At 42.3% G+C, this 15,820-nt stretch overlaps 2 protein-coding genes across 7 annotated transcripts in view; both read right to left on the reverse strand.

The window, feature by feature from the left end:
* LOC139380299 (death-associated protein-like 1 homolog) lies at window positions 1-5,431 on the reverse strand. Its single transcript, XM_071122884.1, has 4 exons — window positions 5,037-5,431; window positions 1,033-1,132; window positions 775-838; window positions 1-549 (listed from the first exon to the last, which is right to left on the reverse strand). The coding sequence occupies exons 1-4, from the start codon at window positions 5,101-5,103 to the stop codon at window positions 424-426; spliced, it is 357 nt and encodes a 118-aa protein (XP_070978985.1). The 5' UTR covers window positions 5,104-5,431; the 3' UTR covers window positions 1-423.
* A 676-nt stretch (window positions 5,432-6,107) lies between these two features.
* Window positions 6,108-15,820, reverse strand: part of LOC139380301 (plakophilin-4-like) — a 116,183-nt gene continuing 106,470 nt past the window's right edge. For all 6 annotated transcript variants that reach the window (XM_071122889.1, XM_071122888.1, XM_071122891.1 and 3 more), the window contains 8 exons: window positions 15,042-15,215; window positions 14,416-14,566; window positions 10,181-10,373; window positions 9,716-9,800; window positions 9,298-9,415; window positions 8,755-8,886; window positions 7,662-7,735; window positions 6,108-7,209 (listed from right to left, as the gene is read on the reverse strand). In XM_071122889.1, coding sequence (XP_070978990.1) covers window positions 6,955-7,209; window positions 7,662-7,735; window positions 8,755-8,886; window positions 9,298-9,415; window positions 9,716-9,800; window positions 10,181-10,373; window positions 14,416-14,566; window positions 15,042-15,215 — 1,182 coding nt within the window. In that variant the 3' untranslated portion in view covers window positions 6,108-6,954. The remainder of the gene's footprint in view (window positions 7,210-7,661; window positions 7,736-8,754; window positions 8,887-9,297; window positions 9,416-9,715; window positions 9,801-10,180; window positions 10,374-14,415; window positions 14,567-15,041; window positions 15,216-15,820) is intronic.

The following is a 15,820-nucleotide window of genomic DNA, read 5'->3' on the forward strand; positions in this document are numbered from 1 at the left end:
GCCATGCAACTTTTTTTTTATTCAAGCCGTAAACAAATGCTAAGCTTTTCACTATGAAAAACAGACACGGATGAAACAGTCAGACATCCATCTTATACCCTTATGCAACATACCAATTCCAAAATCCCCACCATGTGCGTTTTAGTTCACTTGCATACACTCATTAATAAAAAAAAGGCACAGTAAATGCTGGTTTGTAGTAAGCAGAACACCACCCATATCCCGACAAAGCCCCACTCTCACCTAAAAGCAGTTACAAAGTGCAACCAATTCAAAGTAGATGAATGGATTCTATAGCACTAAACATTCAAATATTTTCTGACTTCTCATGTTGGTCCTCTCATGCATGTAACTAACCCTTCCTGCTAGTCTTTCACAGTTGACTTCACATGTTTCCTTCAGGCAACTTCAACAAGTGTTGCTTCAGAACTTTTTCGGTTGCTGGATGCAGAAGGTAGACTTGAAAGCTGGCGAGTGTGCCTTCTCCAAAGCAGGTCTGAGTCTGCTGTGTTTCACACTTACTGGGGTCTCTGGGAAGTCATGTCCCAACTGAAACAATTAAGAAATAATTTTATAAAAATCATGGCTGACCAAGCAATCTGGAAGAAAACTGTTTGACTATGCCAGTCTGTAGTAGGTAGGCTATGAGTAAATGTTGACTTGCATGATCATTACAAATGAAGCCAAATGATTGTAGTTTACAGCTAAACCTGTTTCTTGGCCAACCCTTGTGGGACACGAATGCAGACATTATTTTAAGTCAGATATCCTTACCTTGTCAAGTGTCCCTGACATCAAGACACTCACTAGCTGCATTCGGCTGGAGGTGGCTGCAGATCTAGAACAGTATGACATGTTTAAAGAAACTCAACATTGCAGTTAAAGGTTTTCCTGATGTTCTCTTAAATGTAAAAAAAAGAAAAATACATCATCCAAGCTCCGTCAATCATCGAGACCCTGTAGATGGAGTATTGGGTGGTATTCATTAAGTACCTAATGGAATTAAACAGGTAGGGACTACCTGAACTGTACCTGGGTTTGGGAACCTTGTGTTCCCTCTCTGGGTTCACATGGTGGGTGGCATGACTCTCCTCATAGCTCTTCTTGGCCACTCGTTTCCCCCCAGCCTTCACTGTGGAGCCAGAGTGGAACAGTTTGAAATAAATAGTTAACATTCTCATTCTTTGCCAATCCAGCATTAAATGCAACATCCTTCTCACCTGTTCAGAAAGGAGTTAAAACTAGTCAGAGTTAATGTAAGACTAAACAACTGTGCATGTTGTAATACCAGTTGGTCTACTTCAATATAGAAGTAGATTGTGAGAATATCAGTGCTGACGTTGGTAGACTGATCCAAGAGGTGGCACTGGCAGTGAATACAGTTAAGCATTGTCATCTTATTTTCCTCAGCTGCTTGCAAGAGACAGGGTTAATCAAAACAAATATACTTTACCCACATCCTGTCAAAGCAACAAGTGCTTATAGCCAAACAATGTGCAGCTCTGATCAGAGAAATAATTTCATTTGAGAGTCCCTTTCAGGGTCCATGTGTATTAAGCACATCTCAGAGTAGGGCAAAGCGCTCCTACTCTTGATATGGCCCCAGAACTTGTTTTCTGGGACATCATGTCACACCATAAGTCTAGTCAACAGGCAGTGAACTACAGTGCCTTCAGAAAGTATTCATACCACTTGACTTATTCCACATTGTGTTACAGAAGGAATTCAAAATTGATTCACCCCCGCACCACCAAGAGACAAAGTGAAAACATGTTTTCTAAATGTACGTAAGTATTCACACCAGAGTCATTACATTTTTGAATCACCTTTGGCAGCAATTACAACTGAGTTTCTGGGTAAGTCTAAGCTCTGCACACCTGGATTGTACAATATTGCACATTCTTTAAAAAAAAGTTAAAGCTCGATCAAGTTGGTTCTTGATCATTGCTAGACAGCCATTTAAGTCTTGCCGTTAATTTAAGTCAAAACTAACTAGGCTACTCAGGATCATTCAAGTTATTTTGGTAAGCAACTTCAGTGCATATTTGGCTGTGCATTTTAAGTTATTGTCCTGCTGAAAGGTGGATTTTTCTCCCAGTGTCTGTTGAAAAGCAGACTGTACCAGGTTTCCCACCCCCTCCAGGACTATGCCTGTGCTTAGCTCTATTCAGTTCATTTTTATCCTTAATTTTTTTTAAAGAATCCTTCCCGATGACAAGCATACCCATAACATGATGCAGACACCACCATGCTTTAAAATACAAAGACTGGTACTCAGTGATGTGGTTGGATATGCCCCAAACATAATGCATTGTATTCATGCCAAAACAAATTTTGCTTAATTGGAAACATGTATATTTTGGAATACTTTCATTCTGTACAGGGTTCCTTTTCACTCTGAATTAAGTTAAAGTAACTACAATGTTTTTCCATTCTCAGTTGTCGCCTATCACAGCCATTACACTCCGTAATTGTGTCAAAGTCAACATTGCCCTCATCGTGAAATCCCGGAGTGGTTTCCTGCTTCTTCAGCAGCTGAGTTAGGAAGGAAGCCTGTATCTTTTGTAGTGACTGGGTGTATTGATACACCATCCAAAGTTGAATTAATAACTTCACCATGATCAAAGGGATCAGTCTTTTTCTTAACCCATCTACCAATGATTGCCCGTCTTTGCGAGGCATTGGAAAACATCCCTGGCCTTTGTTCACTGCTCGACTGAGGTACCTAAGAGATAATTGTATGTGTGGGCTACAGAGATGAGATCATTCAAAAATCATGTTAAACACCATTATTGCACACAGAGGGAGTCCATGCAACTTAAGCACATTCTTACCCCTGAACTTATTTAGGCTTGCCATAACAAAGGGGTTGAATACTTGATGCAAACATTTCAGCTTACATAATTGTTTTATTTTTATTAAAGACTGAAAACATAATTCCACTTTGAATTCAAGGGGTATTGCGTGTAGGCCAGTGACAAAAACTAACTTAATTTTAAAATCAGGCAGTAACAAAAAAGTGGAAAAAGTCAAGGGGTGTGAATACTTTGAAGGCACTGTACATATATTCAACTAATAATGTTATTACATTTTGCAGTAGCTTGGTGGTAGTTGAACTAACTCAAATCTATACTGAACAAAAATATAAAGGCAACATGTAAAGTGCTGGTCCCTTGTTTAATTAGCTGAACTAAAATGGCCCAGAAAACATTTATCCTTTGCCAAGATAATCCATCCACCTGACAGGTGTGGCATATCAAGAAGCTGATTGAATAGCATTACACAGATGCACCTTGTGCTGGGGACAAAGGCCACAAAAATGTTTCGTTTTGTCACACCAGAATGCCACAGATGTCTCAAGTCGAGGGAGCACGGAATTTGCATGCTGACTGCAGTAATGTCCACCAGAGATGTTGCTAGAATTTAAAGCTACCTCCGTAATGTTAGAGAATTTGGCAGTACGTCCAACCGGCCTCAACTACAGACCCTGTGTAACCACGCCAACCCAGGACCTCCACATCCAGCTTCTTCACCTGCGGGATCGCCTGAGACCAGCCACCCAGACAGCTGATGAAACGGAAGAGTATTTCTGCCTGTAATAAAGCCTTTTTGTGGGGAAAAACTAATTCTGATTGGCTGGGCCTGGCTCTCAAGTGGGTGGGCCCCTGCCCAGTCATGTAAAAATCCATAGATTAGGGCCTAATGCATTTATTTAATTTGACTGATTTCCTTATGAACTTTTACTAAGTAATATTGTTGAAATTGTTGCATGTTGTGTTTATATTTTAGTTCAGCATTGGTAACATTTTTAATAGTTAATTACTTTTGTCATGAAGCCAACTACTGGAACTACACTTTATTACGCAATAATTCCCTTTCAGCATCAGACCTGCCTAATTCTTACTTGAAACACTGCCTCATTCTGTGTTAAAGACACTAAATTACACATTCTCTTAATATCTGACTCCAGAGTGATCTGTTCTTGCAATTTGTAAACTGACATGTCAGATTTTCCATTTTTTGTAGTGAACTACTTTTTCCTACATACAATGTAACTTTTGTGGCGACCTAACACAATGAATATAATTAAGTCATAGATATCATTCTCAATGACACCTTGTCTATAAGCGGGAGATTTGTTCTATTTCTATGCTTTCCGTTTAAGTTCCTACTTTTGTAGGACAGCTTCAAACACCTAAAAATACAATATGTGGGGTTATGGATCATATATTTCACAGCGATTTAGATGGTACACTGATTCTCTACACTATACTTGTTTTGTCACAAACTTAAAATTAGGCGAACTATTAGTATTTTAGCAACCAGGAAATGGCGGAGTGATTTCTGCAAAGTGCATCTTTAAGGGTAGCTTTAGTGTAAATGAATTTCTTCCAGTGTGAAGGACCTGGTACCTTCGAAAACTATTTTCAGAGCACTGGTAGCGTTCCAAACACTGCCAACAGACATTCAGCCTTCATGAAGTACGGCGGCATCGCAATAATGCCGTTAATTAGCATTTTAATAAACAGTTTGACTGTGATTATGACTCAAAAACATATGTACAAGCAATAACCTGCATTGGGAAATATTCACTTAACTACATGAACCTCAGTGCTGGCCATCCTGTCCCTCGAGCACAGAATGTAACACGGTTGAACAATAGGCTATGCTATACACTGATTCAAGTTCCATACCGCATTGTGACGATAAATATAATTACAAGTAGCAAGGATGAGAGCATTTAGGCCTACTACTGCATGCAATCGTTATGAGTTTCCAGATTGTATTAGTTTACCACCTACGCACTTGAGATTTGAGCGTGCGTATCAACACTGTAGCAGAACTGTAACAATGTTCGCACAAGACGAGAACAAACATCTATTCAACAGGAAGAGTAGACCTATATGGTAAATACACTGAATGTGGACCCCACTTAATTCCTCAAAATAACCCATTACATCGAACACATTGTTTTACAAAGAAAATACGCAGTTCAGTGACAATTACGAATTAGTGTGAATTAATCGACAATATACCTGCTGGAGGATGGCCAGCCTTCAATTCAAGACTCTCTCTCATTTCAGATTTAGATAGCTGAACCATTCTTGACTTCTGAACAACAATAACAGAACACAAACTAGAACAATACCAACTCCGTTGCTTTTATACTGCTGAAAGGCGAATGACGTAGCTGATGCAGGAAGCAAGCATCAGCATATGGGACTGCAGCAGACTCATTTATTCCACACGAGTGGACCAGACATATGGCGTGAGCAGCCTCAAACAGTTACATTGTTTTATTTAATAGATCGATTGGCACATTTGTGTCTGTGGTGCGCATTGAGGATGTTTATGATCTAATCATATTTCCTACCTACCAATCCTGTCGTTTAAACAACACTATTGCCTCGTTCAAAAACAACCTTCAGCCACTCCCCTCTGTGTTTGCAGATCTGAATAAAGCAGGATAGAAGTAAGCAATATGGTAATTCACCATCAGGTTGGGTAGAGCATATACATTGCTATCTGACTCTTTAAAGATCTGTACATTATGAATGACCTAGAGTACAGGGAGGGGCAACAGATTGTTTTTGAACAGAACTTATCTCACATTTATCTTAGTGGAACATGCTTGCTATTTATGTAATAAATTGTTTAAAATAACTTGATATCCTGGCAAAAAGCAGTGCCTGCATTGTCAGTCTTTTTTGTCACTTCTAACAACTTTTAAAGTGTTTATCTGAAAAGGTCTATTGTCTAGTCCTGAAATAAGACAAAGAAAATGCTGAGTGTCTGATAATTCTTTATCATGTTGGTTGTTTCCCAAATGGCACCCTACTCCCTATATTGTGCACTACTTTTGACCAGGTCAGATATGGTTCTGGTCAAACGGGGCCCATAGGTCTCTGGTCAAAAGTATTGCACAATATAGGGAATAGGGTGCCATTTGGGGACTGTGGTCAAAAGAAGTGCACTATGTAGGGAGTAGAGTGGCACTATGTACGGGAATAGAGTGGCGCTTGGGATGCAACCGTTGCCTTCTTTTTCTACGTTATGCATGCAAAGACGAGAGGATGAGCAACAGAAGGGAGGAGTTGTAAGAGCTCTTCATGGACCAAACGTTCACGTTTATTTCTGTTGGTTGGTGTGCAAAGAAAATGGCAGTGAACCATCCCATGAAAGGTCCAGCACAGAACATGGAAAAATAAAGAGAATATCTGCAAAGTCACAAAAATGTCTGCAATTCCACAATTCATTGAAAAAAACAAAAGTCACATTTTATTAACTTTGCAAGTTTGTGTTATGATGTAATCTTTTCCCACCTCTCTTTCCTTCTTCATATACTGCATTTATAGATCTATAATATAGATTTGACATGGCACAAGTCTTTACCAGTGCTGATGAGCGTCAACCATGTGGCATTTTTTTCTGTATTTACAATTAAATGACGAAAATGTACAACACTCCATGGCATACACAATCTCAACATTAAGAACAAATACAATGTGATCCCTCTGTACAAACTAACATCTTTAGATTACTTTTTTTTTTTTTTTTACAGATATGAGTTCATGATCCATTTTAGCCTACAGACATACACATACACATTCCCCGTCTGACTCTTTACCACAAACCTTCCATCACATATCCCACACCTTCACCATGCTACCACAGCAACTGGTTTCCAAAAGAAAAACTAACATCTAGACCGAGCAGAACGCCGCTCACAATGATGTCCAATGCCGACCATTCCCCAAACACACCACTGCATGATTCCCTCTCTTCGTTTAAAACAACAACCACATTCCTTGATTTCCTTCTTTCTTTGGCTAACGTTCTGTTTCTCCATCTGCCATCGCTTCCACCCCCACATTCAGATTCACTTTTTTTTTAAACAAACAGAAATAAAAGTTCATGGACGAGTTCATCAGATGGGTTCCAAAGATGGAGTCCCTATACCCAGGAGTCTGGTGAGCCTGGGTACTGCTCCGCCCTGTAGGAAGGCCTCCGGGTGGTGGAGTAAAAGTCCACGTAGTTCGTGGTGGATTTGAGTCCGTGGCCGTGCGACTGAGAGCTGTAGTCTCCTGTGGGGGGGAAGGTGACTACTTCCTCCACATAGGGTTCCTCGTAGCCGTGCGGAGACTGCAGGTACATTCTGTAGGTGTCGTAGTTCCGCCTGCTCGGCTCCTCGGTGTAGTACACCTGCTGCTGTGGAGACGAGAGGAGCAACGCTAAATCAGGTCTGTTTATGTGAAAAGCGGGAACATATCTACTTTGAAGTCCAGTGTTTGTTTGATTTATGGGTAATTTTTTGTTGAAATTAACTCACACTCTTTTGGCCCTTTCCCAGACACAGATTAAACCTAGTCCTAAAAACCAAGATCAATAGAGAATCTCAATTTAAAAAAAAAAAGCTTTTTAGTCGAGGACTAGGCTTAATCTGTGTCCGGGAAACGGCCCCTATGTGTATCGAAACTCAAGCTGCATGGCTATACAGGGTTGGGGGTAATATCCTGATTGTCCTGAGACGACCCAGCCCTTCCCTCTCACAGCAGTCACATCCCCTCTAACTCAAACAATGGCTGATATGATGGATGTCTCCCAGATGGAGATGGATGTCCGACCAGGAGGGACTGATTTAGAGCCTGTATTGTATTTACCTGTGTTCTTCTGGGGTCCTCTCTTGTAGGCGAGGGGTAAGAGCCGATATAATATGGCGGTGGCTTTCCAGTCCCTGGCAGAGAAATGCACAACATAATGGTATAACTTCAGCTTCGCCATGAACTTGACTTGTTAGCGTACAGTGTGTCAAATATCCCATTCCACACATTCCCTTAGGCATGATCTCTGTATAACGGTCAGATACAGCTACGCTGGACAGAACAGACTAATAACCTACAGTCAAATGGTTGGGCACCAGTGTCTTATTGTTTGCAAAGCCTGTGGGATGGTATTTTCCTTGGCCCATTTTCAAGCCAGAGGAATCCTGAAAGTAATTTTCCACTCTTTGTTCCCAGCATTCTGGGTTTTCATGGCTGGCCCAGGGAGTGTGGCTGGGTAGACAGGAGGGGTAGGCGGGGTTAATGTGGATGAGGCTGCAGCTCTGTTTACTCAGCGCCCCATTGAGGATTGTCCGTCTGGCAGCGGCGAGTCTGGGTGCCCTGCATACCTAGCCTACGTCCCAAAAGGCACCCTATTCCCTATGCAGTGCACTACTTTTGACCAGGGCTCTGGTCAAAAAGTAGTGCACTACATAGGGAACAGGGTGCCATTTGGGAAGTAGCCCTACTGTTCCTCAGGGCAACTGACAATGGCCGCTTTGTAGTGGCTGCACAGCCAAGCAGCTCACAATGCGGGTGGACCAGCAACTCTATTGATCAGCAGACCCACTTAAACGCAACAAAAAGGCTCAAGTGCTCTTTTGAACTTAGCCCGATCGTCCAAGAGCCTCCAGCTCCCAATAAGAGAGATAAGAAAGAGGGAGATCGGGTGGTCGTGGTGGAGCTGGGGGAGCGCTAGGGGAGAGCTAGAGGAGAGGGGGCATGGAACGTGATTCCTGGGAGTGGTGAGGTGAGATAAACTAGATTACAGCCTACATAGAGGTAAAAATGACCCTAGGGGGTACTTTAATCACAGTCTGGTGTACATGGCTGACACATTCTCAATCACATTCCAAAGTCTCACATGATAGACTGTGTTTTATGCACAGTAATAATTCTGAGGTCATGAGAATTCTGTACGCACATCGCTTACCTGTATATTGATATTTATGTACATTGTTGTCCCCTTGGTTATTATAAAATTGCATAGTTGACGGTGCCCTCTGATAATCAGAACGGTGTTCTTTGATTCCCAGTATTGCAGGAGAAGAGGTGGCACTACCAGCTGTGGACAACAGAACACGGAGGTGAGAAGGATGAAACGTTGAATTGAACCGTCTTTGTGTCCTTATCTAGGGCAACGTCCCAAATGGCTCCACATTTCCTATCTGGGGCATTCATGTTGACCAGAACCCTGTGGGCCCTGGTGAAAAATAGTGTAATAAGACAGTGTTTCTTAATCCTGGTCCTGGGGACCCAAATGGGTCCACATTTTAGTTTTTAACCTAGCAGTACACACCTGATTCCACTAATCATCAAACCTTTGAGGTGTGTGTGTAGAGCTAGGGCAAAAACAAAAATGTGTACCCTTTTAGGCCCTTAGGACCAGGAATTAAAAATATGTTTTTTTAATGGGGAATAGGGTGCCATTTGGGATGTAACCTAGGTGAATTATTGTTTATGTTGCTAGGCTGACCTGACTGGTTGACCGGTGACATCTGTATGGTGCTGGTGGGGAGGGTGGGCTGAGACTTGAACCTGTCACGCTCTAGAGTGGATACCGGTGTGATGAAGTGGTTTTGGCTCCATCCGTCCTAAAGGCCAGTAGAGAAAGGAGACAGGGGTTCGTTTGGGCCACAAAAACCTGGTCTGCGCCCCAATAATATCTATTTTCTCCTGAAGTGTACACTTGTTCACTACTTCCCACAAATCTAAAAGCCTTGGAGTGGTGGCGGGACACGGGCTTGTGGGAGTTTCCGCCATATCTCATACACCAGCCATTTCCTTCAATGAAGGGAAGTGAACAAGTGCACACTTTGGCAGGAAGGAGAGATAATTGGGACGTAGCCCTGCTGCATTTAGCCTCCTCATCCCAACACTGGTCCTTCCCTTACCTTCTTATAGATAGTTCTCAGGTCTTTGTACTGCCACAGTGTGTTGAGGACCTGAGCGGCAGCTTTCACCACCTTCATAGAGTACCTTTGAGGACAGAGGGATGCATGTCACCACACATTACCACTGAGAAGTTAGAACTGAGGCCTCTTAGGGATATACGACAAATGCATGGCATGGCATGTTTCTGTGGTTAAATAATGAGTCTACTCTCAACTGTTTGAAATTGCTCTCACTCCATTCCGGGGTGTAACCTCAGCACATGAGCCTAGAGCAAGCGTCTGTGTGGAAGCACAAGTTGTCCTTCCTCGTGCTCTCTGTGTGCATCCCGAATGGCACAACTGTCCCTTATATAGTAAACAACTAAAGGAGTAGCAGTAGACTGAAAAGTAGTGCACTAGAACGGGAATAGGGTGCCATTTGCGACGCAGCCTCTGTCTGAGCAGCAGCCGAAGCCTCTCTCTCACCTCTCTCCCCTGCCCTTGGTGATGTTGACCAGCTTCTCGATGCCGCCCGTGTCGGCCAGTGCCTTGGCGTTCTCCATGTTCTTGCTGGTGACCTCGTGCAGGGTGCAGCAGATGGCCGCCACTGTCTCGTCAGAGAGCAGGGTGGTGTTCCCCCCAGGGAGACGATTCACCAGGTCCCTCATTGCATACTTCCCTGGGAGGGAGGGAGGGAGGGAGGGAAGGAAGGAAGGAAGGAAGGAAGGAAGGAAGGAAGGAAGGAAGGAAGGAAGGAAGGAAGGAAGGAAGGAAGGAAGGAAGGAAGGAAGGAAGGAGCAAGTATTAATTATGTACTTTATAATTTCTGTTATGAATTTACGATTAAGATTATGGCAAGGCTTCTTTATAAACCCATTCTGGCTTCCTCATCCTTACCGCCACAGACATTTTGTTCTATTTGACTTTTTAACAGCAAATAAATGAACTAGCTACACCTTTAAATTAAACTGGAACGCAATAGGGAGAGAGAGAGAGACAAAATGGAAATAAAGAGACATTCATTGCATTTTTGATATACAGTGTCTTACGTAATGTATTTGTACAGCAGATGCCTTCCTCTAGGGCAGGAGACCTAGAGTACACAGTGTACTTTTGTACTTTGCTGATGCTATATTTGTTCAGCTTGAGTTGTGCTGCCACAGACTACCATGTGCCTTTCCTATAGGACATAGCATTAGTGCCCCACAGACTACCATGTGCCTTTCCTATAGGACATAGCATTAGTGCCCCACAGACTACCATGTGCCTTTCCTATAGGACATAGCATTAGTGCCCCACAGACTACCATGTGCCTTTCCTATAGGACATAGCATTAGTGCCCCACAGACTACCATGTGCCTTTCCTATAGGACATAGCATTAGTGCCCCACAGACCCTGGGTTAATACCACTTGTTTTTTCCCCCAGCCTCTCCAGAGTACCTCTCCAAACAGCCCCTCTCCCCCATCTCTCAGGCTGGAAACTCTGCTGCTGCCTCTGCCTCTGCCTTGCTGGAACACTAACTCCTTATTATTTCCACATAGCTAGCCCATAAAAACCTGCTTTCCCTGAAAAGTGGTGATTTCACAAAAAAACAAGAATTGGGATGAAGGGTAGCAATCTGGGCATATAATCAGCAGTTAGATTACTAAACGTGAACATAGATCTTCTGGTCCTACTTAATCTGAAACCTATTTTCCATCTCATCTCTTCCCTTTTTTTTATACACTGAGTGTACAAAATATTAGGACGGCTCTTTCCATGACATAGACCAGGGATGGGCAACTGGTGGCCCACCAGCCACATGCGGACCCCCAATTTCACCCAACTCATTCGGGGTCTCAACTTACTGTTGAGAGTAAGAATAATAGAATACACACGGTGCAATTTTGAAATTTGGTTGTGCAGCAGCAGTCCATCAATTAGCCCATGTCAGCTAATTTATTTTAGATTGGTAAGTTACTCTAGTGACCAGCTATCTGACTGTGGTGGGGCCCATCGATCATCAGTTATCATGTTAAAAACTTCAAACATTTGCCTCCAAACTACACATTTTTCTCTCCACCCCATGGCAAAATAAGTAAAATTGGATGAAATTTGTTATAAAATTACTAAATCTTCTCTCCGCTCAATGGAAATATGTGTAGAATTGCAGCAAACATGCTTTAAAATGGCAAGATTTTCTCTCCGCCCCATGGCAAAATGAGCAGAATTGCAAGAAATTAACTTTAAAACGTATATTTGTATATTCCGTCACAAGGGGGGGGGGGGCTAAAAGGTTTCGCTCAGCAAGGTGGGGGGTGGATGTGGGTAGGCAGACCCATGAACCAGTGGGGCCCCTCATGATGACTTTGTTTTTTTGTGGACCCCACCCCCATCAGTGGCCCATTCATAACATAGACTGACCATCTGAATCCAGGTGGAAGCTATGATCCCTTATTGATGTCACTTGTATAATCCACTTCAATCAGTGTAGTTGAAGGGGAGGAGACAAGTTTATTTTTAAACCTTGAGACAATTGAGACATGGATTGTGTATGTGTGCCATTCAGAGGATGAATGGGCAAGACAAAAGGATATCCAGCCAACTTGACACAACTGTGGGAAGCATTGGAGTCAAATTGGGCCAGCATCCCTGCGGAACGCTTTCGCCACCTTGTCGAGTCCAAGCCCTGAAGAATTTAGGCAAAAGGGGTGCAACTTAATATAATAAAATATTCCTAAATGTTTTGTACACTCAGTGTATAGTGTTGCTTGTATAGCACATGTACATAGCCTACTGTACTGGTTGGTTTGCGTTCCATACCGACTACCCTGCAGATGCAATGTATCAACCAATGGTTGCGCGCCACGCCATCAACTGTGCAGTCGGCATCAAACTGTTACATCATATTATGTGTTGATCTGATACGTTAAACACCTGTCTGATATGTTAAACACCTGTCTATCTGATATGTTAAACACCTGTCTATCTGATATGTTAAACACCTGTCCATCTGATACGTTAAACACCTGTCTATCTGATACGTTAAACACCTGTCTATCTGATACATTAAACACCTGTCTATCTGATACATTAAACACCTGTCCATCTGATACGTTAAACACCTGTCTATCTGATATGTTAAACACCTGTCTGATATGTTAAACACCTGTCCATCTGATACGTTAAACACATGTCTATCTGATATGTTAAACACCTGTCTGATATGTTAAACACCTGTCTGTCTGATATGTTAAACACCTGTCTATCTGATATGTTAAACACCTGTCTATCTGATACGTTAAACACCTGTCTATCTGATACATTAAACACCTGTCTATCTGATATGTTAAACACCTGTCTGATATGTTAAACACCTGTCCATCTGATACGTTAAACACCTGTCTATCTGATATGTTAAACACCTGTCTATCTGATATGTTAAACACCTGTCTGATATGTTAAACACCTGTCTGATACGTTAAACACCTGTCTATCTGATATGTTAAACACCTGTCTATCTGATACGTTAAACACCTGTCTATCTGATATGTTAAACACCTGTCTATCTGATATGTTAAACACCTGTCTATCTGATATGTTAAACACCTGTCTATCTGATATGTTAAACACCTGTCTATCTGATATGTTAAACATCTGTCTATCTGATATGTTAAACACCTGTCTATCTGATATGTTAAACACCTGTCCATCTGATACGTTAAACACCTGTCTATCTGATATGTTAAACACCTGTCTGATATGTTAAACACCTGTCTATCTGATACGTTAAACACCTGTCCATCTGATATGTTAAACACCTGTCTATCTGATATGTTAAACACCTGTCTGTCTGATATGTTAAACACCTGTCTATCTGATATGTTAAACACCTGTCTATCTGATATGTTAAACACCTGTCTATCTGATTTGTTAAACACCTGTGTATCTGATATGTTAAACACCTGTCTGATACGTTAAACACCTGTCTATCTGATATGTTAAACACCTGTCTGATATGTTAAACACCTGTCTATCTGATATGTTAAACACCTGTCTGATACGTTAAACACCTGTCTATCTGATACGTTAAACACCTGTCTACCTGATACGTTAAACACCTGTCTATCTGATATGTTAAACACCTGTCTATCTGATACGTTAAACACCTGTCTACCTGATACGTTAAACACCTGTCTATCTGATATGTTAAACACCTGTCTATCTGATATGTTAAACACCTGTCTATCTGATATGTTAAACACCTGTCTATCTGATATGTTAAACACCTGTCTGATACGTTAAACACCTGTCTGATACGTTAAACACCTGTCTATCTGATACGTTAAACACCTGTCTACCTGATACGTTAAACACCTGTCTACCTGATACGTTAAACACCTGTCTATCTGATATGTTAAACACCTGTCTATCTGATATGTTAAACACCTGTCTATCTGATATGTTAAACACCTGTCTATCTGATACGTTAAACACCTGTCTATCTGATATGTTAAACACCTGTCTATCTGATATGTTAAACACCTGTCTGATACGTTAAACACCTGTCTATCTGATATGTTAAACACCTGTCTATCTGATATGTTAAACACCTATCCATCTGATATGTTAAACACCTGTCTATCTGATATGTTAAACACCTGTCTATCTGATATGTTAAACACCTAGCCAGGTGTTGTGAGATCTGTCAGGCATCTGCAATGGAGCCAGTGTTTGCACCTATGAGCTCCTTGTTCCTGACGTCCAGGGCCATGTTCCTCAGGGCGGTGGCCACAGAGCAGACCACCCTGTCGTTGTCCATCCTCAGCAGCTCCACCAGGATGGGCAGACCCTTCTCCTTGCGCACCGCCGCACGGACGTACGCCGTAAACTAGTACAAATGCAGAGACGACACAGAGAGGACGTTTCAACTCAATCAACGTAAGAGTGTACACCCGGATAGGCACAGTGAAATTTGTAGTACAGCCATAATAGTAAAGACGTGTTTATCCTTCTTCAGAAAACCAGACAACAATGATGTCATAGCCCCTGTGATAAAAATCCTAGAGCTGAAATAACCAAGAGCTGCTGACACACGACTTTCAGCTATGGATCTCTAGCTTGATCTAGCGTCCTTCCTTGTCCCAGAAGCTAACATTAGCAACTAGGGGGTTGAGGAGAAAGCACTAAAAGTGACTATTGACATGTGTTTCACTGAGGAGAGTTCCCCTTTAAAATGTATTCACTTTACATAGCTAATAGACTATTCATTGTACACAGAGGAAAACAACACAACATAGACTAGTGTTCTTGTCATCTCCTGTCCTGGGTGCTGTGTAGTGTGTACTCCGTAGTGTTCTCCATACCTTCCAGTTCCCAGCAGACAGGTTCTGTAGGGAGCCCGCCGAGCCCTCCAGAGTGGCAGGGTTGGAGCTCTCAGCCAGCAGGGTCAGGTAGGGCTTCACCACGGCTGGGTGCCACAACATCTCCGCCCCCTTGGGGGACTTGGAGAAGCCGGGGATGGGGCCCACTCCGTCCCACTGAGAACACATGGTCATGATTAGAGGTTCTAATTAAGGAATTCGGCCCGAGGAGTATTGGCTTTATTCCTCATGGTATATGGCCAATATACCCAGGCTAAGGGCTGTTCTTATGCACAACGCAACGTGGAGTGCCTGGATACAGGCCTTAGCCGTGGTATATTGGCCATATACCACAAACCCCTGAGGTACCTTATTGGTATTATAAACTGGTTATCAATGTAATTACAGCAGTAAAAATAAATGTTTTGTCATACCCGTGATACACTGTATATACCACGGCGTTCAGCCAATCAGCATTCAGGGCTCGAACCACCCAGTTCATGATAAGATGTTGACTATATATGTATCAAGTGTCCCAGAGTAGGAGTGCTGATCTAGGATCAGTTTAGCCTTTTAGATCATAGCGAAGATGATGGACAGGCGGGACCTGATCCTAGATCAGCACTCCTACTCTGAGACGCTTTGTGAATACGGGCCATGGTCTTCTCTAGAGCGCTCCTAGAAGAGTTAAAGTCAATATGTCAGTGTGTTATGTATGTTTGTAACAGTGTGTTATATGTGAAAATGTGATTGTATTATACATTGTATTTTAATGTTTAAGG

This window comes from Oncorhynchus clarkii, chromosome 22 (assembly GCF_045791955.1).
Source record: "Oncorhynchus clarkii lewisi isolate Uvic-CL-2024 chromosome 22, UVic_Ocla_1.0, whole genome shotgun sequence".
In the NCBI taxonomy this organism is placed as follows: Eukaryota; Metazoa; Chordata; class Actinopteri; order Salmoniformes; family Salmonidae; genus Oncorhynchus; species Oncorhynchus clarkii.

Bases quoted from the DNA above. Each gene is read 5' to 3' on its own strand.
- LOC139380299 (XM_071122884.1), bottom strand. From the start codon at position 5,103: ATGGTTCAGCTATCTAAATCTGAAATGAGAGAGAGTCTTGAATTGAAG. The intron at 839-1,032 runs GTACAGTTCAGG...ATACTGTTCTAG, and splicing joins CACAAGGTTCCCAAACCCAG to ATCTGCAGCCACCTCCAGCC. The intron at 550-774 runs GTAAGGATATCT...TAATTGTTTCAG, and splicing joins TGTCAGGGACACTTGACAAG to TTGGGACATGACTTCCCAGA.